Below are 25,472 nucleotides of genomic sequence, written 5' to 3'. Positions count from 1 at the left end.
CAACCTGCCTCAAGTTGCAGAACACAGTGGCAATAATTCTAGAGTGAATCTGGCCTCGGGAGCGAAGTGGTTAATAACAACACGTGAACGCAACCGAAAAGAACCATCTTACGATGCAGAGCTATAGCATTTTTTTTTCTCCTCAGCTGCCAACATCAATTATTCATCATGTGCAGTTTGGTACATGGTCTGGATGGAGACATGCAAAGACCCTCTGAGGAGGAATACATGCAAGTTTTCTTAAACTTATCGTGCCTCGAGAAGAAACTAGTGGAAACTCACCCGGGCATATTTGGAGGAATACGGGTCTTCAAACAGCGCCCAAATTTTGGGCTGCCAAGTTTTCCACCAGCCTGTCCTCCTGTGGTCCTCCTGCATGCACAGCCTCTTCAGGTCCCCGTCCGCGCCTCCGAGCGCCGGGTCGTCGTCCGGCGCGTCCGGCTCCGGAGTCTCGAAGCTGTCCAGCGCCTCCTCCGCGTCCCGGTGCTGCCGGTAGTTCATCCAGCAACACGCCTCCACGTCCGTCTCGTCGATGCCCCAGAAGGCCAGCTCCTCCTCGAACAAGGGGCCGCACACATCGTTGGGACAGTGCAACTTCCCGGTGCGGTAGTAGTTGAGGATGAAGGAGAAGACCGACGGGTGTCGGTCAAAGAAGAACTCGTCTAATTTGGGGTCGTAGTCGAAGTTGCTGAAGGCGTCCGGCTCGGTGAGCCACGACAAGCGGGTACCGGGCAGCGTTTTTAGGGTGCTCCGGTAAGTCTCATGCCGCACCCCCCCGCAGTTTATCACGATTTTCTCGCTTTCCGAAGGACAAGTCATGTCTGCGCTGTAACATGCTTTGTTGGACGACTTGTTCCCACCCTTGCGCCCTTTGAAAGAGGATACACACACCGAACTGAGCATAGAGGACCGGGGGGGAGGGAGAGGATGAGAGAAACCGAAGGGAGGAGGAGGGAGGAGTCTGAGGAGTCTGCGGGAGAGAAAAGGGCAGAAATTTCAGCAGAAGGGAGGTTTAGATGCAGATTATATACATTACAATTAGCAAAAAAATATGGAAAATAATCCCTGATGCATGTTAGGAACGAGATGTGTTGCTGACACTATGATGAAGTCTGTCTCCATCCTCTATTATCCCCACTTTGATATGTGGGACTTGAGCATCACTAACTCACTGAGGAGTGTGTGTGAGATGCAGAAAGCAGAGCCTGGCAGGAGAAGAAAAAAATGGGGTCTACCTCCCTCAGAAAGCTTCTCTGACGTAAGGGGGTGCAGCACGATGTGTGTTTATGTGCGAACATGTGTGTGTTGGTGTGTGTGTGTCTGTTAATTACCTCCCTGGTGTTTCGGTGTGCGTACTAATGTTGGTTCATCTCAACCAGTGTGTGTGTGCAACAACCACTGCAGCAGCCCCTCAACACACACACCTCAGATCCAAAGCAAAGCTCAATTATGTCAATTCTCGTGGGCCACTTTGTGTACGGACATGGAGATAGAGCGTGTGTGTAATAGGTGGGGGGGGGGGGGGGGGGCATGGGAGGGGGTGTCATAAAAGGACAGAACAAATGGCAATCAGGAAAAAAACAGTCTTGACTCAAACAAAGACCAGAACGTGCACGTCCATGTGTGTGTGTGTGAGCAGCTCTTTGACTGAAGGGAGCTACAGTGTAATATTGTCTCTCCTCCAGTAATGGAAGAAGAGGGGGGGTGCAGGGGGTGAATAGGGAAGAGGAGGGGGTGCACAGAGAGGAGCCGGGTATCGAAAAAAAAGGAGAGTGCGCTATAAAAGTGAATGAATTCTGCTGCAGTAAAAAGCAGGAGTTATTCCGTTCATCCGCCTCCTGGAGAGGTCAGAGAATTCGCCCCGCAGATGCATCGCCACTCGCCGCAGACGCACACGCGTGTGCAGCACACATGCAACCGTATCTATGTTGTTAACCTTTTTTTTTTTCCTCTTTTCAAAGAGCCCCCCCGTCACCACCAACCCTCCCCATCCACTTCGCCTCACCCTCCCCCCTCCTCTCTCTCCCTGCCTCCCTCTTCCTCACTTGCTCTCATATTCCGCATAAGAGACTCGCATTTCACTGAAGAGGTGGAATCATCAGTTCCTCTGTTCACAACATTATCAGTGTCCCATCTCCACGCTCATCCTCTCCCCACTTGTCTTCACTCTCCATCCATCCCGCATTGCTCACCTCTGCAAACTTCTGCCTCCCTCACTTTGGCTCAACTCTGCCTCTCTCTCACACACTTCTGCAGTCCTCTCTGCACACCGTCTGATGGTTCCTGTTCAGTCGTTTCACTTTTTTTTTTTTTACCTGCGGAAACAACTTTTCCTTTTCTCAGAAAAGTTTGTTTCAGTTTTTGTTTTGGTCCAGATTGCTTTTCATTTGAAAAGACGTCCCGGGACAAAAAGTCAGGTAAGATTTCCAACCGTACTGCATGGGCTGTACTCATCGACACAGCAGTATTCTCAGAAGTTTTCATATTTCCTTGTTTAATCATGGGTACTTCCTGCTCCAAACATGCACGGCTATTTTAAATAAAATAAATTATGGAGTGAGAGGTTTGATGGAAGTGCTGCACCTAAGTCTGACGCAGTTTAGGGAAGTTTCTTCTCTTCTCGTCGTCGCTTCCTCTATTTAATTTTCATTTCAATAATTTTGAAAAACTCTGACTTTGTGTCCATACACTGAAACTTGAGAAATGTTGGGTATAAAGTAGATTTATGTGATTCAAACTGTAGAAAATAGCTTGTAAAAGCTTCACACATTTCAACCAAACAAATCCTTTATGTTCTTTCTCTACAAGCGCTGGCTTCGCCGGACTTTCGATGTTTGCTATTCTGCATGTTTGCAACTCCAGCTTAAATCAAAAGTGTCTGAGTTCTTTAAAAAGATGACTTGTTCTTCAGCAAGTCTCTGGTTCCAAAGTGGTTTTCAAGCAGTGAGCAGTTCCTCTGTGGGACGGGTCATATTTCAGCACCATGGACAGAGTCTCTCTTGTTCTCTCACACTCTGTGGTGGGACAGTGTTGCCTCGAAAGAGAACCTCAAACTTTTTTCCAGCATCATACAACCCACTGTTAAGTGTGATTTAACACCTTTTTTTCTGTCAGCTTTGACCTTAGAGGTTCAAATGTGGATGCTGAATATTTAACAAATCCACTAGCAAATAACTATTAGATCCCCTGAAGTCACTCTTGCTCATTTGATCCCATCAATCTGGAAGACTGATGAATAGATTTTGTATTTAGGTTTATATTCTAAATTTCAAAGATCAAGGCTTGTTCCAGGGTAGAATGGGAAGAGTAAAGGAATGCGCAGTGAGGAAGAAGTCAAGAACCAATAGAGGTGAGAGTAGAGCGAGTACGCATCAGCAGCTGAAAGGAGGGGGTCTCTCTCTTTCTCCCTCCTGCAGCATTCCCTGATTTGGCCACCATGTCCTGCGTCTCCCTGATACACAAGAGCAGAGGAAGCAGGCGGGTAGGGGAGGGTAGAGCGTGAACGCTGGACGCTCACCTGGCTGTGAGGAAATGAGAAATCTTATGACAGAGAGCAGATGCAACCGAGGAAGCTGGACAGACACAAGTATATATTAGCAAAAACACTGCAGCAAGAGGGGGAGGGAGTGCTGGATTATGGGATGCATTGAGGTACCAGCAGCAGTATCCAGGGGGAGGGGGAGCAGAACCTGCACCAGAGAGAGAGAGAGAGAGCGAGGAAGGAGGGAGGAATTTGGAGGAGTGCTGACTATGCGGAACAAAACCATCATTTGGCAGCAAATGCTAAAACCTTTAACAGTGGGGGGACGGACGGAGGGTGAGGATGAGAAAGAGACGAGGAGAAAAGGACAGGTGCAGAGGAGGAGAAGTTAAAAAAAAGGAGGGAAGGTGATGGGCAGTTGAGGGTGAAGGTGGCGACCAGCGGTGCAGGGGGATTATTAAAAAGAAGGCAGGATGGAAACGAAGCTCAGGGATGTGATACAGATATATACGCCTGAGCTGAATGGAAAATGCATCACTAGGGAGACGGAGGGAGGGCTTTGCAGTCAAACATGAAGTGTGTGTGTGTGTGTGTGTGTGTGTGTTCCCAACACCTCATCAAAGGATGTAACCACAAGGCTTCATGCTGTTCCCTCCATATCGCTTCCCTGCCTGCATCCTTCCCTCCTTCTCCCCTCTCCCCATCCCTACATTATCTCCCCCCTTCTGCTGGCAACCGCTCCACGGTACACAGGAGACCCCAAAAGGCGAAGGCGAGGTACTGCAGCACTGCGGTTACCTCCCCCTTTTTTCGCGTGTCACACCACTTGCTGTCCTCTCCCCCCTCCACCCCACCTCTGGTTGTAAGCACACCTCATGCTATCACACTAAATCCAGCAGCCATTATCTTTAGTGTGTCAGAGAGGATGATTGATGAAAAACAAAGACCCACACAGTGACAGTTAATATGAAGGGATAGAAAAAATTCCCACTGGCAGCCAATTCCGTGAGCATGAATGAAACGACCGATCAATTAAGCAAGCAGAAAAAAGGGAAACGGCAAACGTACCAGAGGCAGCACACGCTCCTCTACACAGCAACACGAGTGTGAGGATCTCCAGGGGCCAACCAATCCTCACGTACTGCTGCATCAACACCCCCTCGGGGGGTCTTGAGCCTTTATGTTTACTGGTCAATCACCACCCAGAAGCTGCTGCTTTCTCGCACATCCTTCTCAGATTCAGAGTCGACCAGCAGACGATTCATTTCTCAATGAAGCTGCTGTATCTGTCGCTAACATCTGATCACACCTTTATCTTCCTCTAGATCACCCTCGTTCCCTTATTTTCCGCCACAGAAGGTGTATCTCTTGTGTCCGAGATCTTTACACGGGTGGAGCTACTTGTCGATTTCCACCTTAAATGTTCTGTTAATGCTGCGTTTAAATGACTTGAAATCAAGGCCTGGATGTTGTCACGTTTTTATCTAAATGAGGTTTTTAATGATCTTGATGGTAAAGATAAAAGGCTGAACTGCGTAACATGCAATTCAGTATCATGAATGTGAAACTATAGCCTCGGTACAGCTTCTCTTTTGTGCTAACGTTAGCAGCGACTGCATTGAAAATGTCCATTCTTTAACTAACACATCCCATAGGACACTCCCCTTCTTTTCTATCAACATTCCTATCTCACTTGTCAGTTCATTCACCTTTTTTTAACTACAACAACAAAACCACTTGTATCAAATTCAGGCACGGGGGCCAAATACAGCACGCCAAGATTTGTTATTGTGGCCCGAGAGCTCTGTTTTATACAAGCTAGATCTAAAGCCTTCTTTTCCAGAACGCAATAAGAATAACTATGTCTAGAATCAATCTGGAAAAGGTAGAAGGAAGTGAACTTTTTTAACTGAGTTTAAGTTTGTTCTATAAGGAGACAAAAGTGAAATAGTACCCTTTATATTTTTGTCTCATACAGTGAATTTCTTCGTATAAACTTGGGCTAAATTAGGTTGTTTGGGGGTGTTTTGGTATTAAATCAGCTTCTAGTAGAAATTCACCGAATCTGAAAAATGTGACTTAAGGTTAGTACTATGTGTAATTTTATTTTATTTATGTTAGAATTTAGATTATGAAATTGGTATTTAAAGAAGTATTGTTCAGTAGCCGGTATCTAAGTATATATATATATATATACCAGTATATTTTCTATCAATACCCAGCCCTACATGTGTACCTATCAGGAAGTATGATCAGGAAATTAGCTTATCAGTGTTTAGCATTGCCTCATCAACGCTCATCCATCAATAGAACAACTGTCAATACAATTCTAGTGTTGTTGAGTCCTAGTGTTGGATAACTCCCTGAACCAAAGTTAACTTCTAATTAAAACTTCAGATTCTGGATAGATGCATGCGCTGGATGGTGACAGAAGGATGTGGGTTGAATGTGACAGAAAAAGAAGGTGCAAAGTCTTTATTTCCAACAATGTCAGCCATTGTAACTTATTTAGCGAAGAGGACAGAAGCGGTCCGAGCAGCATTGAACGCTGGGCAGAAGGAGCTCAGGGATAGTGTGTCATGTCAGGAAGAGGCTCTATTTATAGATCTGGATAAATGGCAGCTCCCGTTCTCTGAGAATCTGCAGGTGGAACTCTTGGATGTAACAACTCCAAACTCTCGTTCATAATGAATACCTCCTGTCAATTACGGCCCGACAGACACGCTTGGACATCTTAATCAGCAGATCCCCGACTTGACATTGTCAATACGCACGTTAAACCACCAGCAGTTGGGAGACGAAGAACCGCCCGGGTTGTTAAGGGACCTTGTAAAAAAAAAAAAGGTGAGATAGAGGTGACCACACGGTCAAGGGCCTTCAACCAGGTCATAAATTGGTGGAAGGACGAAAGGGAAAGTTGGAGGAGGACACGATGCCATCAGAGGCAGGAACACATAACCCAAGACAACGTGATTCAATCAGAGCCTGCAAATGGATTTATATCAGCTGCTTAAACGGCGGCAGCGTTGAGCCCCATCCCTTTCTGCAGCGTCCCCAGACGGTGACAGTACGCCAACGTTTCCTCTAGGGAGGTTCTTCTTTTTTTTCCCCCCCTTCTAAAATGGAAGGGGTGTTTTCTGGGTTACCCACCGTTCTAAAAATAGCAGCAGCTGTAGATTTATAATGCAGGATTGAGGAAGGAAGAGCGTGGAAAGCGAAGTCGTTATTATTAAAGAGTGTGTGTGAGGAGGAAGGGTGGGGGTGCAGATGCTTTTTTTTTGCCGGGGTACAGGTGATGGGGAGACGTGATGGGGGTGTACAGGACCACCGTCTAGACATGAACAGCCCCTGGGTGGACTTTTTCTGGGTGAGATCAAAGTGAGTTAATCCTGTAGTAGCTTCTTTGAACAGCAGGCCACATGAATCCACATGCATTTAAATGCACAAAGCAGGAGAACACATGCAGGCGTGCAGGGCTGCTCTCATCTGGTAGTAGATGGAAACACCCTTCGTTTGTGCGTGGAGGCTGCGGCTGCGATGGTGACAACTATACCTCATCCATTCTAAAAAAAAAACGTGATATAAATCCACAATGTCGCCGGATTCGAGGCGAAATCACGCGGGTTTTCCCGCGGATGAGACACGAGCACGTCATGGATCTCGACGCTCATGATGTCGGTACTTGTTGAATGTGGACTCGACGACGGAGAAACAGGATGGAAAAAAAAATCAAATAAAAATAAATATACAAAGACAAGAACAACAGGTTCATACTCACTTGGTTCAGGTCGGAGTGCGTGAGAAATCACGCGCATCAAGCTTTTACAGATCAATCAAAAAAGAAAAAATGTAGTTTTCTTTGTCAGATCGCTCTTTCCTACGGTGTCAGAGAGTATCCAGTCTCTGGCAGGCATTCAGCTTCTTGGTTCTTTTTTTGTTTTTTTTAAAAAAAAAAAAGCTCCAGTCGATTTAGATTTTGAAATGGTCGTTTTTTTTTTGGTGACTTAAAGCTTTATGATCATTGCTGATGATGGCACAGGGATGAGTCTTTCGGATGGAATGAAGCAGAGATAATCCCCCTGAGAGCTCGCTTCTCTTTTTTTTTTCCTCTTTCTTCCTCTATTTCCCCTCGGTTTGCGAGCCCCTCTTTCTGTCTCCCACCTCTGTGTTATTGCCAGGAAAATGAAAGCCAGCCTGGGTGACAGTGTCTCTACGCTTCCGGGCGCAGGGTGAGGCTAACCATTCAGATCTTCCTTCACCCCCCCAAAAAAAAATGTTTCAATGGAGATGCAGACACTTCTCTCTCCTCGCCTTCTCCCTCCCAGTGCTTCTCTCTTCTCTCGGCGTCACCTCCTGCACTATTTTTCTCCTCCTCAGACGATACATGTGGGCGGATTAGACACAAGACAGAGGGGTGGGAGGAACCCAGAGGAACACAGGCTAATTTTCTCTTATGACTAAACTTCAGATGTTTGAACTGTCAAAAGCACACACACCGTGTTGATTCTATGGCATCTGTTTAACCACTTCTTTTTTTTTTGCCCTGTGTTTTTTGCTTTCTCTTTCCTCAGCTCACAGTGGATCTCGGAGACAAACACCATCTTGTCCACAGGTTTTTTTCCAGCCTTGACACCATCAGTCATGTGCTGGAGTGTTATATGACTGTGCAAGGTGATGTATCAACACAGAATGACGGGGCTTTAGACAATAAATCTGACTTACATATAATATATTATATGATTTGTTTTGATTCTTTTTTTTTACGGTGGTTTCATTTTCCAGAGGTGACGATAGGACTTTAAATTAAACAAAATAGAAATATTATAAAATAACTATTTAATAATACAATAACTATACATCAAATGTGTTTCATTTAACTGTGAATCTGTTATACTATTAAAATACGCCTTGAGTTTATTTAACCCTTTTGTAATCTCAGGGTCAAGATGATCCAAAGGCCCCAAAACAAATGTGTTTGTGGTATCCCTTGTGTCTCTTAGTAAGTAAGTAAGTAAGTAATGTTTATTTGTATAGCGCTTTTCTAGACCAGGGTCACAGAGCGCTTAAACAATCAAAACAATATTCAATAAAGTATATACTTTAAAGATCAAGATAATACTGATAACACAACAGGAGTTCCAGAAAAATCAAGGAAAAGCCTGAACAAATAAAAACGTCTTAAGATGTTTCTTGAAGAAATTACTTACTTACTTACTAAGAGACAACACAAGGGATACCACAAACACATTTGTTTTGGGGCCTTTGGATCATCTCGACCCTGAGATTACAAAAGGGTTAAATAAACTCAAGGTGTATTTTAATAGTATAACAGATTCACAGTCAAATGAAACACATTTGATGTATAGTTATTGTATTATTTAATAGATATTCAAGGTGAACGGCCTCCACCACTGTATATGTCTTTATGGAAGCCAGGGAGGACGGGGTTAAGGGTTAATAAAAAAAATAATGGAACACATGATTAGATCAATAAAAAACACCGGATTTACAGAAACAATTTTTTTTATTGTTTACTGTGCTTTGAAATGTTGCTGTTTGCAGCTCTTTTTATATAAAAAAAAAGGATGTTGTTATGGCGATGCTGCTATACGCTCTGTTTGAGGGTATCCAGACGCAACTCTGATATGAATTATTAGATTTCCGCCCTTTATTTCCTCGACATTTTGTTCGGCAGGATCGTTGTTTTCACAGGGTGATCAGTGGTGATTAACTATTCTAAATATACCTTTCTGTTAACATGACTCATATTTACTCATATATCATATTCTTTTTTTTATACTGGACATATAATTGTATTTATGAAGTGTATAAATTGTGACCTTTGGTCATTCTTACGTTTGAACTATTTGAAAAATTCTAAAGAATATTTAGACATTTTTCATTTTATTGAATGGTTCATTTTATGCAGTTGAAGTAAATGGTAAAAATCCTACGTCTGCCCTACAATTTGGACAAAATGTCTTTTGGAAATTGAGGGGAGGGGGTCACAATAGCATGTTGTTTCAGAACTGTGTACTAAAAATGTGGCCCATTTTGCTCAATTAAAGAAACTTCCAGGCCTGGAATATTTGTGGCTCATGAGCAAGGCTGAAGTTGATTTCTAATGTTAATTCAAATGATAGCAGCCAACTAAAGGTTTTTTTTTTAAAAAGTTAAATGACTTGAAATGTCTTGGATCCAGACCATTTTAAAAACGGTGTCCTTGTATCGATAGCTGGACAAGAAGAAGAGCGGTGATCAGCAAAGCTACTAATGTACTGCTGACGGGAAACCTTAGCATGAGTGCAACGTCGCCTCATGAAAATTACAACAGGAGTTATAGTGCAGAAGCCGAATGTCCGGCCTCTTGACCACAAGTGCAGGAAGAATCAGCGACAAGTGAACGAGAAGAAGATAAAATCACGCGTCAACGTTATGTCAAGACGGCGGGAGGTTGAAGGCACTTGGACAGGACTATTTTATGTGCACATAGTAATGCAGCATGACATCATACCAGCACCTTGAGTTTAGTTTCTCATAGAGAATTTTGGTACAAGAAAGTAACAATTAACTACTTTTGGAAGAGGCAAAAGAATAAATGAAATAAAGTATGGGGTTTTCTGTAATTTGTGCACTTATTTAAAGCAGGTTTTGCTCAAGTGTCATTTTGTTTGATTTTGTTGAACTAAGATACTTCACAGACTAAAAATAAATTGGTTCCTTAAATAGGTTTCTGAAAAGCATTGTTGAAAGTCACAGATTCTACCTGCTGAAAGATTTAAATGTCATGTAACACCCTGTTTTATTTTGTTGCAACATGTATTTTTATTTGACTTGAGGGGTTTATTGGACACGTGAATTCACTTGAACTAAATAAGATTATATGAAAGTAATAGCACTTATAATTGAGGGTTATTTTTCACCTCTGCCTTAAGGTACAAACTATTTACAATTTTCTTTCGAAAGTCAAGAAAGTTTACGAGGGTAGAAAGTTACTAAATTGTCGTAGGTTGTCTGTCTTATTGTGACAGCCAACCTGTCCAGGGTGTCCTCAGCTTCCGCCCTAAGAGGCTAGTAAAGGCTCCTCCACGCCCCCAACATCTTGTTAAAAGCCTCCGAAAATGAATCAATATGTACGTCGTCTGTCTGCACAATGCAGTAGCAACATTTATAAGGTATTTCTCCAACAGCAAATTCTCAGTTTAAGAGGTCTAAGAAATAACTTGTCAGCAGACTGATGGAACGACGAATGTCTTGTTATTGCATCGTCAATGATGTGATGAATCCCCGCGGAGCTGCTGTTATTCAAATAAATCAATTATCTCGGTCCAGATGTGTGCGGCTTTGTTACAAAATGACTTCAATAGTGATGGACGACCAGAAAAAAGAAAGGTATTTTTATTCACAATCTGGTGAGGTTGTAGCTTCATAAATTAAAATTGTATATATGTGTATGTATATGATTTTTATTTATTTTTTCATGATGTTTCCTCATTCTCTCCCTTGTATCGTCCATTGTACGTGTTTTAAAAGTCAATGCATTCTTTTTGTAAACAACCATTTATGAAGTGTTTAATAAAAGCTGAAGAAAATAATGGATTGTCAAGTGTTCTTTTGTTATTCTTAAGAACATCTCAACCTCTGGTCTGTTTCAAGATTTAACACTAAAAAGAAAATCAAGTCACAACTGGTGTAAGACTAGAAAAGCAAGAAAAAGTTTGTCTCTTCTTTTATCCCCAAATAAAAAATGAATCATTTATTTATTTTTTTCCTTTTTTACACCAGAATCTCTTGAAAGCATTTGAATGTTTTATTGTGTTTGAGTGCGTGAGCCTCTCAAAGTGTGCAGAATTTGTCGTCTCCCACTGTTAGAGAAAGAGATAGTAAAACAGTTCATAAATATATATTTTATTTATCGAGTGAGTATTTTTGTTAAGGTGCTCCGCTAGTATTTAAGGTAAACTTTTTATTTAAAATTTCTCAATCTGAAAAATACGTATAAAAACCTCTATATTTCATGTAACCTGAAGAATAAAGGGGAAAATTATACTTTTTAGGAGTAGAAAATGTAATTAAACTGAAAAGGTCAAATGATTTGGGTGTTTTTATTTGTCAAAATAAAGAATAAAATAATGTTTTTACTGAATATAATCTTTCAGATGTGTTACATAACTTAATAGTTCAGTATAACAGTCAAACAGATTGTGTGGCTCAGAGAGGGTTTTTAATTTTGCAGGAAACGTTTGATGAAGGATATTAAAGGGTATTAATCTTGAATCTAATCATCAGTTGTTTTGTCTGCGTGTGATTTCCCCGCCAACACGAGAGCAGACCTGAGAAAGTCGCTGACAGTGTTTTCTCTTCGACCTGCATGAATAGTGGATGTGGAGTTTTTCTCTCTCTTGACTAAGAGACAGCATTAGTCAACAGACACGTCCAGAGCACGTCTGCAGCTCATGCATATGGAAGTAGTTTGGACCCGAGGAGACCACTGGTGCGGTCAAGACCACAGTTGAGAAAATCCTTCCTGGTGTCTCAAATATTCCTTCATCCACCCTTTGTATATACAAAGAGAAATATGTGTATAAAAAAGTAATAATTTTCATTGTGTTGCTGGTGATGAGGAAACAACAAACAGTCTTTCCTGGCCTTGAGGACACATGTGTTGACTGACAGGGACAGAAACGTGGGTCAATAAGCTTTACTGATGCTGTCCATGGCTAATGGGAAAACAGTCACAATTCAGAAGTGAAAAATGGAAGTTGGGGCGGGGGGGGTAAAACCTGGCAAGATTCCAGTGACCGGCCATACATTTGAAGCTCAGAGTATGATGGTCAGGGTTGGTGTCAGGGGGGGGGAGGGAAACACAAATCAACCAGAGTTACGGTGAGTTCTGGACCAGGACCTCCCAGAGGATTTCAGCAGAAAATGGGCGACAAATAACCACATTGTTGTGCAGCAAGTGGATGAAACGATGCCACTTTCCAGAATTTTGAATGAAGATTCAAAATAAAGAAGAAGAGAAATTCTAAATTGGTTGAAAATTAGATGTAAACTGTTGCTCAAAAAGAAGCTGCAAGCCCAGATCATTGTTGTGCTTCTTTTAATATATAATAGTAATATCATATATATATTATTTCTGCAATGATCCATTTTTAATTAAATATAAAACATTTTTTAACATTAATGCTAATCAAATGATATAATTTCACACAAAAACGACCATCGTAAATGTGGAAACTTTAATCACTTTAATAAGATTCTATGATATTAATAACAGTCATTTAAAATGCTATCTGAATTTAAAATGGCTTCCTTACATGTGATATACATGGTTTAAGAGCAAAGTACTGAACTTCTGTAACCAGAGAGTAATCACATGATCCAAACTTGATTCCTGGGATTGACTGTCATTTTAAAATGCAAAAAAATATGTGCAATTAAAAATTAAAAAAGGGCAACTAATGTGAAAAAACCAACTCTCCTGACTTACTCACATGTTCCAGTATTATATATTATTTATATTATGTCTATGTTTGTTTTGTGATTATTTATTGCCTCTCAAAAAAATTCTAGAAATTAAAGTAAAATATAATGGATAATGGTTATAGACCATGTGTAATTTCCAGTGTGTCCACTGGCCCGTCCCTTGTATACAGTAGCTGGGAATTTCATCATAAAAGTAATTTCAAAAATGAATTTCCCTTCTCTCAAAACTGGGTTGAATCACATTTAAACAAAATATAGACCAAAAAAAAGTTATGACGAGTCCGAGGAGAAACGTCAGTATAACTTATCTACACATTTGAAGCAGCAGCTGCTTCCACTTTGCATTATTCACGTCAACATCTATCTTTACATCAAAGCCTCGTGGACTTAATGAAGTGGACGTCTGTGCAGTTTGACATCCAGCCACATGCAGAGCTGCTGGACTCACAGGACCCCCCCAAACAAAATCAAGTTTACCTTTTGTGTTTTGCTGAATGAGAGCAAGTTCATGAATATATAAGATGTTTTGACTCCGTGCTAAAAGCTTTCACAGTCATGTACGGGGCATGGAGGAGATAAGAGTGAGAAGAGGAGGGAGAGGAGTTGGTAATGTAGGACACTTACTGGACAGAGTCCTCACTGGGACACTCGGGAAAATGTGACTCACTGACACAAGTGATTCAGAAAAAAGTAAACAAAAAAAAACAGAGTGATAAGATTAGTGTTGATTCATCTGCTGATAAACTGTGCAAAAATGACGCATTAACTTTAAGGAGTCGCATTAAATAAGCAACCTGAGGGAAAAGCACTGAAATATATGTTTGCACTCTAGTTGTATTGTGGGTTTTGAAAGGTTTGTTCATTCTGCAGATCCTCAGAGTAGAGGGAGGAGGAGGTGCATTAGAAGTCAGAATATCTCCTCAATTTACCAATATTCCTGTCAGCTAACATTTATAACATGAAGTAATGTTACATGTTTAACACAATATGATCGAGGAATAAAAGCAAGATTGAATGTGTTTTTTCAAATGAAAAATGTTGCTAAAACATCCATTATTTGACGTCGACCAAAACAAGATCCATGGAATACAATGAGTGCCATAATTAGGTCATTAAAACAGGATTGTAAACTATTCTATTGAAATAAGTTCATACTGATATACATAAACTAATGTACAGTATACTACTTAAAGGAAATAAATATATGCGTGTCATGTTCTTTTCCATGTTTATACATTTCATCCTTATCATTTCCCTCCTCCTTGTTTTTCCCTCTTGTCAATTACACGCTGGGACACGAAGGGATTTGGTGGATTATAATCCCGTCCCCAAAGCATGAGAGCTAACCAATCATTTTGTGAAGATGGAGAGGCTTCTCTCATCAGGAGACTTGAGTTCACAGCAAGTGAGCACCAACTGTGTTCCATTCCTTCTTTTTGAACATATTGCAGCCACTTCCACAGCAGGAGTGATATTGCAAATTTGCTGGTCGATATTGATCCAGAAAGGAGGAGGGAATCGACAAGGACTTCAGGGAAAGATCTTCCAGTAAAATATTTGTTAGGAATATGCGTTTACATTTCTGTGTGTATTTAGTTCTCCTTGGTCATATACATCAGTGTATTTATATCCATTTAAAACTATATATTAACAGCTATATTATTCCTTTGTTTCCCATCCATCTCCATTTCGAAAAGATTTTATTGACAATCGAGTCATGCATGAAAGGTGCCTTCCAAATAATACATTTAAATAGAATTAAAGTAAAATCAAGCATTTAAATACACAGTCAAAGCTCGGACTAAAATCCTCAGACTTAGAGTCAATTAAAACTGATTAAAGGCTATGATGAGTTGATCTGTTAAAAACTAAAATGACAGCTGGATGTAGAGTTAAAGTTAAATTAGCCCTGAATAAAACAAACACTTATTCTTCAACTAGCAGGATCTGAGGCAGGTTAAGATCACCCACATGAGAAGATATTTACTGGGAACAGCACAGGTTTCCAAAGGAGCAGGAGGAAACTTCTGGGGCAGACCTTGAAGATAAGTCGGTTCCGACTCCAGAGAAGTCGTTTACAGAGTTGATGGATTTAATCAGTTTCGCAAAAACTACACAAATATTTCAATCCATTCATTGGTCGTTCGCTCTGGTTTATTCAAACAAAGTACAAACATGATGACAACCAGTAATATGTCAAACAAACCACCAACAACACATTTTAGCAATACATGGTGCAGAGGATTTTCAGATATTGTTGGTTAACAAGAGACACAAATGGCAGGTTCAGAATATACGGGTAGAAAAAATGTCTCTAAACCAGAAAATAGTTTGAAAAGTTAATCTTAAAATGTTTTTTCTTACTTTATAAAGTTCTCTACATCGTTGAGTACACACAAATAATCTCCTCGGTGTGTCTGAAAGAACTCAATACTGTATGTTTTGATCCAAACCAGTCGCGCTCTCTTAGTCTTTTGAGAAAAACATTAGACACCTGTGAGCTGCTTCCTCGCCATCCTTACAGATTTGGGTAGCCTGGGATGTTTCTCTTTCGGCTCCTTGTTCAATTTACTGGCTTTGATCTCGGCCTCCCATTGTTTCTTGACAAGCGTGTAGAGTCTCATGGTGGCCTGAGCATCCTGGACCTGAAAACCACACAGCACAGCTTGTAACTGTTAACTCGCGGATACTTAATACTGCAACGCTGCGAGTATGTGTGTGAATGGTTGGTGACGAGCTAAAGAGAAAAGTAAATCTCACTCACAGATGAATGTTCTCCCTGTTGGACCTTGACGTTCAGGATTTCTTTGCAGAGCAGCCTCAGCGCCGGACGTTTTGTCTAAACAACAAATACATACTGAAGGAAAAATCGTTTTCAAATCACATGATTATGCGGACATGTTGTCTCGCTACCTTCATGGTCTTTCTGAAGGGTTTGTACTTTTGCGTGTCTCGAATATGTTTTTTGGGATGGTCTAGAAGCAAAATCTGCAATAAAAAAACGACAATGTTAAAAAATCTTCCGCATTGTCGAAGTGATCCTACTCTTAATACCTTTAAATCGTTGTGTATGGCATGTCCGACAACTATTCTTCCTTTCAGGATTTCTGCGACCTCCTTCTGCACAGTCTTCATGTTCTCGCCTGCATTGGTGCACAGCGGAACATTAGCAAAATAAAATGATGAACCGCTTCGAAGAGGACTTGCCGTTTCTGATGTCATTTGGCCGGATGCCGCTCACGGCTGTCCTGTAGTCCGTCACCTTCTCCGTTGGCTTCACGTATTTGTCGTAGAGGCATTTCCCGAACTGGTTGACCAGAGAGACTCGGGCCAGGATGCTCTCCTGCCCCTCCGGTCCCACGCCCACCATCTCACAATCGATGGCCACCGCTTTAGTGATTCTGACAGTTGCCATGGTAGAGAGATCACAGGTGAGACAACCATCGCTACATCATCACACAAATACAGCATTTTGGATTATAAGGCGCATTGTCAATTAAGGGTCTATTTTCAATTTTTTTTCACATACAAAATGCACCGGATTATGATGTGCATTGAGCAAAACACAACAGTCACATGATCTCTATTTTTAATGACACCTGACATAGTGTGTAGTGTTTTATTTTATGTGTGTAAATGAGGAAGCCAATCTTACAGAGTAATGTTTTTTTCCTTTCTAATTTGGAACTGATGACTATACAGCTTTTCTTCTTCTCAAACATGACCTATATGACATTACTTACCCCTCAAAACCTCTTTCTTTCACCAGCTTGTCCACCTCCTTGGTTGGTTTGGAAATCCCCTGCTTCTTCCTCATGATCTCCGCTGCCTCTGGTCCAAGCGCTGCCTCAATGTCATCAGGATCTACGTCATCAAACCAAAGGTCTGCTCTGAGGATGGAGTGGAGATTAAACAAATATTTAGTCTCTCCTCATAAGCAACAAAATGTTTTTTCCATTCGATTTTTAACATGTAATAATAAGAAGCATTGCCTTTCGCTTTGGAGGAGAATGCCTTAGTTTGGTTACCGTTTACATCGTAAATATTTGTACAGCAGAGGTCTCCCCAACCTTTTTAGTACTGTGGGCCGGGTAAATGTCAGGATTCATGGCCCAAAGTTCAGATAGAAAAAAGTAGAAATACAATAGCATGACCTATAAACTGTGTTTTATGCTTTTTCACTAGTCGAGATTCAAAGGCTGCTGTCATTTCAGCATTTAAATGAAACGCCTTTTAGGCATTTATAATAATTATATAATATACATACATGGTAACAAATGTCTCACACACCATTACCAGTCCCCGAATCGGGGGTTGGGGACCACTGCTGTACAATACACTTATTTATTTCAACGCACACCTGTGATAAATTATTAATCCACCAGATGGCAGCAAACACCATTATATATTGAAGGGGGGCAGCTTTTCCCTCAATGTGTTTCTTCTCATAGTCATTGTAAAAACACACATGAAGTATATGTTTATATTCAATAAAGTCAGCTGACAATGAAAACAAGTTTCAATTTTTCTAATTATCTGCAAAATCTATATGTTGTAGTAAGTAAGTAAGTAAGTAATTCTTATTTGTAAAGTGCTTTAACAACAAAATAATACAGAGTTAAAAATACATGAAAATAAAAAAAAATGAAGAAGGTTAAATGTACAGAAAAAAATGTCTCCCACAGTATCAGAGTACTGGCACGTGTAATGCAGATATTTATTGTTGGCTGAAGAGAATTGGAAAGAAACTTACTCTGTGGGCTTCGTCTCCTCGATCACAACTTTCTTCTTTTTAGCAGCCGGTCCACTTCTTGATTCAGTCAATTTGTGTTTGTGGTTCGATGGATGTTTTGAATCTTCAGAAGCTATGTTGCGTTTTACAAATGTATTATGGTCCTTAGAAACAACATCCTTTTTACTTTTTTGTTTCCCGCCTTGCCCAGAGTCTGTTTGACTTAAACTAGTTTTTTTCTTTTTAAACGTTTTTGAGGAAACTTCCTTCGATGCCACTTTCTCTTGCACACCATTTGTTGGTTTTTGTGGTTTAGGCTCTGGCTGACTGGCCTTTAAAACCTGAGGGTAAGAAGAATTCAACAGTTACGAAGAGCATAATCATTTACTTTCGAATAACATCTTGTTAGAAGATCACAAAAATGCAACCTTATCTGATTTTATCAACATAGTATTACATTACAAAATTGCAACATAGATTGTATCAACATAGTATTGCATTAGCAGATTGTTACCGATGATAAGTTTTATCAAACTTTGTATTTATCAATGCAAGTAGAAAAATAACATTTACTATAAAGTATTTTTAAAAGGTTGTATTGAAAGTTGTATGGACCTAATAGTATATAATAACTAAATAACTTGAACAAACCAATCTAAACACATCCTAAACAAACAAGACTACAGTGTCTTACCTCCTGTAACGACTTCCAGTTGATAGAAAACTGCTGAGCATCTTTCGGGGGTAAACTCTGTTTATTATTCTTGTCTTTTGGCTTTTTGTTCTTTGACCTCCATCGCTTCTTCTTTGTTGCAGTGTTTGTCTGTGCCTGTTGATCATTGTTCTCGTCTTTCTTTGCGGTAATCGTTGACATTATATGTTAATATAATAATTTAAGTTCCTCTTCAACTTAAAAAAAACAATGTCTTACTTACAGACACGATGACTATTAAGTCATCTGCTATGAAACCTTATATCGCAAAAAGGCGATGTCAAGACAAGAAAACTTAACGGCAAAATGTACGGTCCAACGAGAAGAAAAACCGAAGAAGAAGAATAATTTTAACTGTCCACCTCCACACAGTCCTATGGTTGATCCACGCTGTATCACCATGCAGGACTGTGTACTTCCGTACTGTGCAACATCGTCATGAGTCCGACAGCAACACAAATCCGCCAATATTGGTGAATAAGGACAAACAGTCAAACAATTAAATAAAAATATCGTAGATTTAGATTATTCTTTTTTTTCGCAGAAATATATTTATTTATCGACAAAGCTTCGTCTGTGTTAAATGTGAGCCATAACCGGAACCATGGTATGTTCTTGTTTCATCTAAACTGAAACACCGCAGGCGAACCAGTCGATTGTCGATCCACTGATTCATTCCAGAGCGTATATATGTATTAAGGAGTTTGTATTTTTGGACAGCCGTCTCTACTTACTAGGTGTTCAATGTAAGCTTTAATAATGTTTCCATTGGATGTACAATTATAGAATCGATTTATTGTTTGATTTAGCTTTACGAGTTTTTGTTTACGTATTTTAAAAGGCAATCTTTCCCTGTCGTGTCAATATTGTTTATTTCAGATCATGGTGGTGAAGTCTCCATCTCCTCTGCCGGACAGAGCGATCTACGGATTTGTTCTTTACCTTGGTTCCAATTTTGCCTTCTGTAAGATTTATATTCTCTGTTGTGTTATCAGTTTTATCTTGATCTTTAAAGTATATACTTTATTGAATATTGTTTTGATTGTTTAAGCGCTTTGTGACCCTGGTTTGGAAAAGCGCTATACAAATAAAAATTACTTACTTACTTATTACTCTTCCAACAACAACTAGACATTATATTTAAATATGAAAGTGAAAGAGTTCATTTTGGGAAAAGTTGTATCTGTAACACTCATATCAACATTCCAAAAAATCGAATAATTAACATACGCAAGTTTTCCAAAATCTCCATTCTTCTAATAACGAATATCTGGGCGTTTTTCGTATAGCTGTCATTGAATTAACACAGATTGTTTATACAAATAGTTCAAATGTTGCATGGTGTTTCTGGTTTAAAAAAGGAAAAAAGTTTCCCACATCCGGATCCAATTGAAATGTTTCTAGATATGCACAAAGATTGCTTTAAATATTTTAATAAAAGTTATCAATTGGAGGAGATCATTTTCACTTGCATATCAAATATTCTTTATCTAAGTTTTAGTTCATATTATTTTGAGTATGCAACAGTTTGCTTTGGTTCAATACTGTAATTGTACATTTCTCTTTACAGTCCTGTACTGTTTGTGGGCTTTTGTGCCAGATGAGTGGCTCCATTCAGTGGGACTCACATACTGGCCTCAAAAGTAAGTGTTCATATACCCTAGAATAGCATTCATTTGCAATAATGTGCTCCATGATTTAATTGTGTGTTCATTTCATGTTGTAGATATTGGGCTCTTGCTGTTCCAATATACCTCTTGGTCGCACTGACGGTGTCCTTGGTGGTTCTCTTTGGAGTAAATATGCTCAACACGGCCCCACTCGACTCAGTTGACAATGTCACAGGTGAAATCAGTATCATAATTTATCATTTGCCTAGTAGTTATAGAATATTTAAAATTGGACTAGATGGGCTTTATTAATCCCTCTGGATATCTTAAATTGGATATCTTAAATTAGATAACATAAATAAATCTACTCAAACGTTTTCCTCTCTATGTTGCAGACGTGTACGCTCAAGCTCAGAATTGGGGAGACGGTCAGAAAGAAGGAATCCCTCAGCTCAAGGATGTTTCCATCAGTGAAGTCAACAAAATGTTCTACTTGTCGCAGAAAACATGACCTTGTGAAAATTAACTCATGTATGTATTTTTGTATTTAAATTTAACTGGGGTGTATTTCTTCTGTGAAAAAAAGGGAATATGTTCAAGCACAATGCATCGCAGCTGCCAAACAATTGATATGGTCAATTCAATTCTGGGTGATTCATCCCAGTCTTGTGTCATTTACAATCTTGTCACTGGTATCTTATGATGGATCTTTGTTGGCCAATGTGGAGATTTTGCAGTCTGGCTGTTTAGATCTGATAGAATAGCCTATTAATAATGAAGTAACAGGTCTTGGGCCAGTAACAGGGCCAGAATTCTTCCTTATTTCTAGGTTCCAAATACTTCTTTCCGAACCATCACCCTAAATAAATTCTAAGAAAATCAAACAATGTTTCCTGGATTTTTTGGGCCTCCACCACTGTATATGTATTTCTGGAAGTCAGGGAGGTTGTTCTTGACCTAGAGGCCACACAAGGGTTAAGTTGTAGAATCTGTGGCTGGCAAATACTTTTTTGCCTCACTATTTTGATTTCATTTTAGCACAATAATCTTTTACTGTGACTTATAATAATAATCATATGTCGTATTTACCCTGGTCTAGAAAGTCGCTTTAATAATAACTATTACTTACTATTAATAAGGTAAGTAGTACTAGTAGTATTAATTTAGGACACACAAAGACATTTTATAAACAAAGGTGAATGCCGAAGTACAAAAAATATGATTGAGAGTAAGAATTTTAACCGGGTCAAGTGTGAAGTGGGTAACACACAATGAAAAATGATTGCCTATTGTCTTCTTTTCTTCTTCTTTTGTTTTTGCTTGTATTTTATCACTTATTCATCTAATCGTGGTTAAGTAAATTTAACTCTTACTGCTACTTTGGAACGATGCTTATATTTTTTTAGAATCAGAAACTTTTATTCCCAGCGCAACACAAGAATTTGTTGTGGTGGCATTACAGAAAATAAAGAATGGCATGGAAATTAATTGTTAAGAACAATACATTACGTTGAATTGAATACTATTATTTATACAAAATGAGTTGGAATGAAGCTGGACTCACTGGTGACAGTTTCTGAGAGGAGATCACTGGACAAACTACTGTCTATCATGGATTATGACAGTCATCCTCTCAACACTGTCATCAGTGAGCAGAGAAGCAGTGACCAGGTGCAAAACAAATAGACTCAAGGACTCATTCATTCCTCGGGCTATTAGATTGTACAATTCTGAGTTCGGGGGCAGGAGTGGAGTGAAAGTATCTGGATGTTCTGTTCTATGTTAGTCTTTGTATCCTTTGTCTTTTTTTATTTTTATTTGATCTATTTTCTTTATCTTTATTTTAGACTTGGTTTGTATCATCTTGTCTTTATTTCTCTTTGTTCTTGTTCTTATTTTATTTAGATTTATTTTTTATGAAGAATTGCTGCATTTGCTGTGGCTATTGGAAAAAAATAATTTCCCGAAGGAGACCTCCTGAGGGATCAATAAAGTTATACCTTACCTTACCTTATTAATAAAACTAGTGTAACTACGGTTTTCTTTATGTTTTTTTAATTTATATTTTTGTGTTGAGAACCTCCTCTCCAGAAGGGGGCGGTCGCCCTGGCTTTTGTTTTTATGTAACAGAAGAAGAAGCGAGTCTCCCCCCAACAGCGGCAGGGAGGATTCGTTCATTTTTAAATAGGTAAACTGGTTAAAATATATATTTAAAAATATGGCTTTCGCGTTGCCAGTTTGGTTCCTGGCCCAGCAGGAAATGCTGGCTCATGGCGACGAAGCCTCGGGGATTTTCGACGACTTCGACGACGATGCTCTGTTCGACTTCTTCCACCTGAACCGAGCCTGCGTCACGTTCATCGCCGACAAGCTGCGGGACCGCATCGACCCGGAGGCCGCTGACGCTCTGGGTCTGACCGCGGACGTCATGGTGATGGTGGCGCTCAACTACTACGCGCACGGGGTCTCCTCCTCGTCGGTGCTGCAGAAGGCTCGGCTCTCTCACGCCGACAACCCGAGCGTCATCTCCGCGGTGTCCGCGGCTCTGGCCGACATGTCGGAGCAGTTCGTCTCCTTCCCGTCCAGCACCGAGAGCCGGGAGAACCTGGCGCTGAGGACCGAGAGGCTGTGCGGGATCCCCGGGGTGCTGGGGGTCCTGGCGCCGGTCCACTTTAAGATCCGAGCGTCGCCCTACGAGAAGGACGTGTTCAGGTCGTACGTGAACAGCTTCGGCTTCACGTCGGTGGTCAGTCAGGTGATCTGCGACTATGACGCGAACATCATGAGCATGGAGAAGTGTTCTGGAGGCAGTGCCTTTGAGCAAGACCTCTGGGAGTCTTCTCTCAAGGGGAAGGAGTTTGAGGAGGAGGGCGTGCACGGATCTTACTGGGTTGTAGGTAAAACACCATAGATGACCCTTTGATTCAGAATGGCCTACATTGTTTATTTTTTTTATTGTTTTATTTGTTTTTGTTTATTAGGCGTGTGTGACAATTTAACTTTTTAAAATTGCGTTTATTATTATATTAACTCTAAATATATATATATATATTTAATTTCTGATTTTTTTGTTTTTACTTTTATGAAAATGTATTGCCCATCGAAATTATTGACATCATATTTAGAGTAAGTAAGTAATTTTTATTTGTATAGCGCTTTTCCAGACCAGGGTCACAAAGCGCTTAAACAATCAAAACAATATTCAATAAAGTATATACTTTAAAGGTCAAGATAAAACTGATAACACAACAGGAGTTCCAGAAAATCAAGGAAAAGCCTGAACAAATAAAAACGTCCCCATCATTTACATGAAGGGTTTATAAAAGTGTTTTGACATAGTCAGGTTTATTTGATATTTCTTTCTCGACTATTCTTACTTGCTTTGTTTTTTTCAAAGTTTTTCTGTCATATTTAAGCTCTTCGCTACTCTCCTTTTGGATTGACGGCCCCTCACAACAGTCACAGTATATAATGTGGCCCCGGAGCGAAATTGAATTGCCCACCCCTGCTGTAGAGATAAGGATATATTTGTAGTCTGGATTTGCAGAATTTACAAAGTGTTAACAAAGACTCTTAACAAAGTCGTTACTGCTTTAATTTGTTTTGAAATCACTTGACTGTATCCTCTTGGCCTCAGTCATCGCCAGGGTCTAGCAGGATTTAATTGTTCATTTAGGTGCGGCAGATGTAATGAGTTAATTGCAACAAAAATTTAAACAAAATACGTAATTATTTGTATGTTAATTGTAAATTAAAGAAAATATTTGTTTCATTTTATACGCACATAGAAATATAAACCTTAAAATAGCTTTGATAAAAATATGATTCATTGATACATTGTTGTGTCAATACAGTATAATTAGAAATATATAACTCACTATATTGATATATACACACCCATAATACTTAACTTAGAAAATATTTTGACCAAGAGGTTCAAAGATACTTTTGCTTTGTGTACAAGACAAATATTGAGATAGGAATGATTAACACTTGTGGACTTGTGAGTCACCAACTGCTCATTCATTTCCAGGAAGGGAACTTGTCAGACCATCACATGTTTAAGACAAAATAAACAGCAGCTATATGATGAGTAGGTTAGGCCAAAAATATAATCTGTGTATCATTTCATACCCTATGAGCTGCAGCTTCTGTTTAACAGTATTAAGTGCTGATGTGTTTAAAATATAACACTTGTTGGAATAGGCCATAAACACGTATCAACCTTGTTATATAAGTTGCAAAGATTCTATGCAAGAGCTTCTTTTATCAATTGTTTTATCAGTGAAAGGAAGTTTAAAATGTTGCAACATCTTAAAGAGGAACTTGCCTCACAACAAGGCAGGCCAGAGATAAGTCTTGAAGCTAAACAAATGAAAAATAACTTACTTTTGTGAAGGACTATGAGGAGTATACTATGTTAGTTTATTCTGAGTTCTTATCCAAAAGTAGAATAAAAACAGAGATAAACAGGCAATAGACTTAAAAACAGAGTTGCTTGTTCATGGAAACAGAAAAAAAAAGCTTTTCCTTTTTTGGATTGCAGCTATTTTATAGAAATACATAGGCTCTTTTATTATTTTTTTTAATTATTTACAAAATACATTTATGTTAGTGTCCAGTGTGGTTGTTGTTTAACCGCCAGAATGCAAAGAAGTGCAGACTACAAAGTGCATCTATCTGTCAGTGCATTTAATATACATATTTAATGATGCAATTCTATATAATACAACTTGTGGTCCATCGTTCATGAGCAGTGCACATACAATACAATTTAAAAGTTGCAATTTTGAAGTTAAAGCAGGACATGTGCATGTGGTCATAATGTTTGGGTTAACAGGGTTTACAGGAAAGTCGGGAAGGAACTTCTCCTTCTGGGCTTCAAATGTATCGTCTCTTTTCTTTCTCCATAAAGGGGGATCTGGTTACTTCCAAAGCAAGCACGTCTTGACCCCGGTGTCAGAGCCCAAGACGAAGAAGGAAGTGGACTTCAACACGGACCACAGCCGGATCTACAGCGTCATGCAGGCAACGCTCGGCGTCATGAAAAGACGCTTCAGGGTTCTGTTGCAGCTCGGGTTTGTGCACGACGGCTCGCTGGAGAAGAAGTTCAACATCATCAAGGCGTGCGTCGTCCTCCACAACATCACCAAGAAGTTCTCCGTCCCTCCTCCCGCCGCCGGGAAGCAGGAGCCTCTTCAGACCGGGAAACTTCCCTCGCGGTGGGTCGGGATTGACCAGGAGGGTTTGGACGCCCGACAGAAACTCATCGACTCTAGATCTTCGGGCCAAACTAACAGCAACATGGAACCTTGAGGAAGCAGCGGCTGGTTCCAACTGCCAGTTTATTTCATCAATAACTCAATTAAACAGCAGATTCAATCCAGTGACACATCTGGCTCAGGGGAAAGACTTTTAAGTTAACCTATGAAATAAGCATGAATACTT

The 25,472-nt window shown here is 39.9% G+C and overlaps 4 protein-coding genes across 8 annotated transcripts in view; 2 read left to right on the top strand and 2 right to left on the bottom strand.

Moving 5' to 3' along the window:
* The window catches only part of LOC148077529 (voltage-gated potassium channel KCNC1-like), a 48,711-nt gene extending 40,927 nt beyond the window's left edge, over positions 1 to 7,784 (bottom strand). For 2 of the 5 annotated variants that reach the window (XM_087794187.1, XM_087794188.1), the window contains exons 1-2: positions 7,260 to 7,782; positions 283 to 970 (exon numbers count right to left, since the gene is read on the bottom strand). In XM_087794187.1, the coding sequence (XP_087650313.1) occupies positions 283 to 903 (621 nt within the window). In that variant the 5' untranslated portion in view covers positions 904 to 970; positions 7,260 to 7,782. Of the gene's footprint in view, positions 1 to 282; positions 971 to 7,259 lie in introns of all 5 variants that reach the window. The other 3 variants (XM_087794185.1, XM_087794186.1, XM_087794189.1) reach the window with 3 other exon arrangements.
* Positions 7,785 to 15,106: 7,322 nt separating this feature from the next.
* Positions 15,107 to 18,809, bottom strand: rexo4 (RNA exonuclease 4). The gene is made up of 8 exons (XM_087794194.1): positions 18,397 to 18,809; positions 17,724 to 18,043; positions 16,714 to 16,860; positions 16,178 to 16,371; positions 16,025 to 16,113; positions 15,884 to 15,958; positions 15,735 to 15,809; positions 15,107 to 15,615 (listed from the first exon to the last, which is right to left on the bottom strand). Exons 1-8 carry the CDS (start codon positions 18,574 to 18,576, stop codon positions 15,457 to 15,459), a joined length of 1,239 nt encoding a protein of 412 aa, XP_087650320.1. The 5' UTR covers positions 18,577 to 18,809; the 3' UTR covers positions 15,107 to 15,456.
* A 240-nt stretch (positions 18,810 to 19,049) lies between these two features.
* pigp (phosphatidylinositol glycan anchor biosynthesis, class P) lies at positions 19,050 to 20,902 on the top strand. The gene is made up of 5 exons (XM_087794197.1): positions 19,050 to 19,160; positions 19,294 to 19,378; positions 19,985 to 20,057; positions 20,141 to 20,259; positions 20,420 to 20,902. Exons 2-5 carry the CDS (start codon positions 19,297 to 19,299, stop codon positions 20,533 to 20,535), a joined length of 390 nt encoding a protein of 129 aa, XP_087650323.1. The 5' UTR covers positions 19,050 to 19,160; positions 19,294 to 19,296; the 3' UTR covers positions 20,536 to 20,902.
* Positions 20,903 to 21,718: 816 nt separating this feature from the next.
* LOC148077526 (putative nuclease HARBI1) lies at positions 21,719 to 25,340 on the top strand. Its single transcript, XM_087794195.1, has 2 exons — positions 21,719 to 22,921; positions 24,940 to 25,340. The coding sequence occupies exons 1-2, from the start codon at positions 22,243 to 22,245 to the stop codon at positions 25,338 to 25,340; spliced, it is 1,080 nt and encodes a 359-aa protein (XP_087650321.1). The 5' UTR covers positions 21,719 to 22,242.
* Positions 25,341 to 25,472: the final 132 nt, after the last annotated feature.

This window comes from Callionymus lyra, chromosome 6 (genome assembly GCF_982586985.1).
Source record: "Callionymus lyra chromosome 6, fCalLyr1.hap1.1, whole genome shotgun sequence".
Lineage (NCBI taxonomy): Eukaryota > Metazoa > Chordata > Actinopteri > Syngnathiformes > Callionymidae > Callionymus > Callionymus lyra.
This window is presented reverse-complemented; position numbering and strand designations above follow the sequence as displayed.

Bases quoted from the DNA above. Each gene is read 5' to 3' on its own strand.
- rexo4 (XM_087794194.1), bottom strand. From the start codon at position 18,576: ATGTCAACGATTACCGCAAAGAAAGACGAGAACAATGATCAACAGGCA. The intron at 15,810-15,883 runs GTAGCGAGACAA...TTTGTTGTTTAG, and splicing joins CCTTCAGAAAGACCATGAAG to ACAAAACGTCCGGCGCTGAG. The intron at 15,616-15,734 runs GTGAGTGAGATT...TGTGGTTTTCAG, and splicing joins AACAGGGAGAACATTCATCT to GTCCAGGATGCTCAGGCCAC.
- LOC148077526 (XM_087794195.1), top strand. From the start codon at position 22,243: ATGGCTTTCGCGTTGCCAGTTTGGTTCCTGGCCCAGCAGGAAATGCTG. The intron at 22,922-24,939 runs GTAAAACACCAT...TTCTCCATAAAG, and splicing joins CGGATCTTACTGGGTTGTAG to GGGGATCTGGTTACTTCCAA.
- pigp (XM_087794197.1), top strand. From the start codon at position 19,297: ATGGTGGTGAAGTCTCCATCTCCTCTGCCGGACAGAGCGATCTACGGA. The intron at 20,058-20,140 runs GTAAGTGTTCAT...TTCATGTTGTAG, and splicing joins CTCACATACTGGCCTCAAAA to ATATTGGGCTCTTGCTGTTC. The intron at 20,260-20,419 runs GTGAAATCAGTA...TCTATGTTGCAG, and splicing joins CTCAGTTGACAATGTCACAG to ACGTGTACGCTCAAGCTCAG.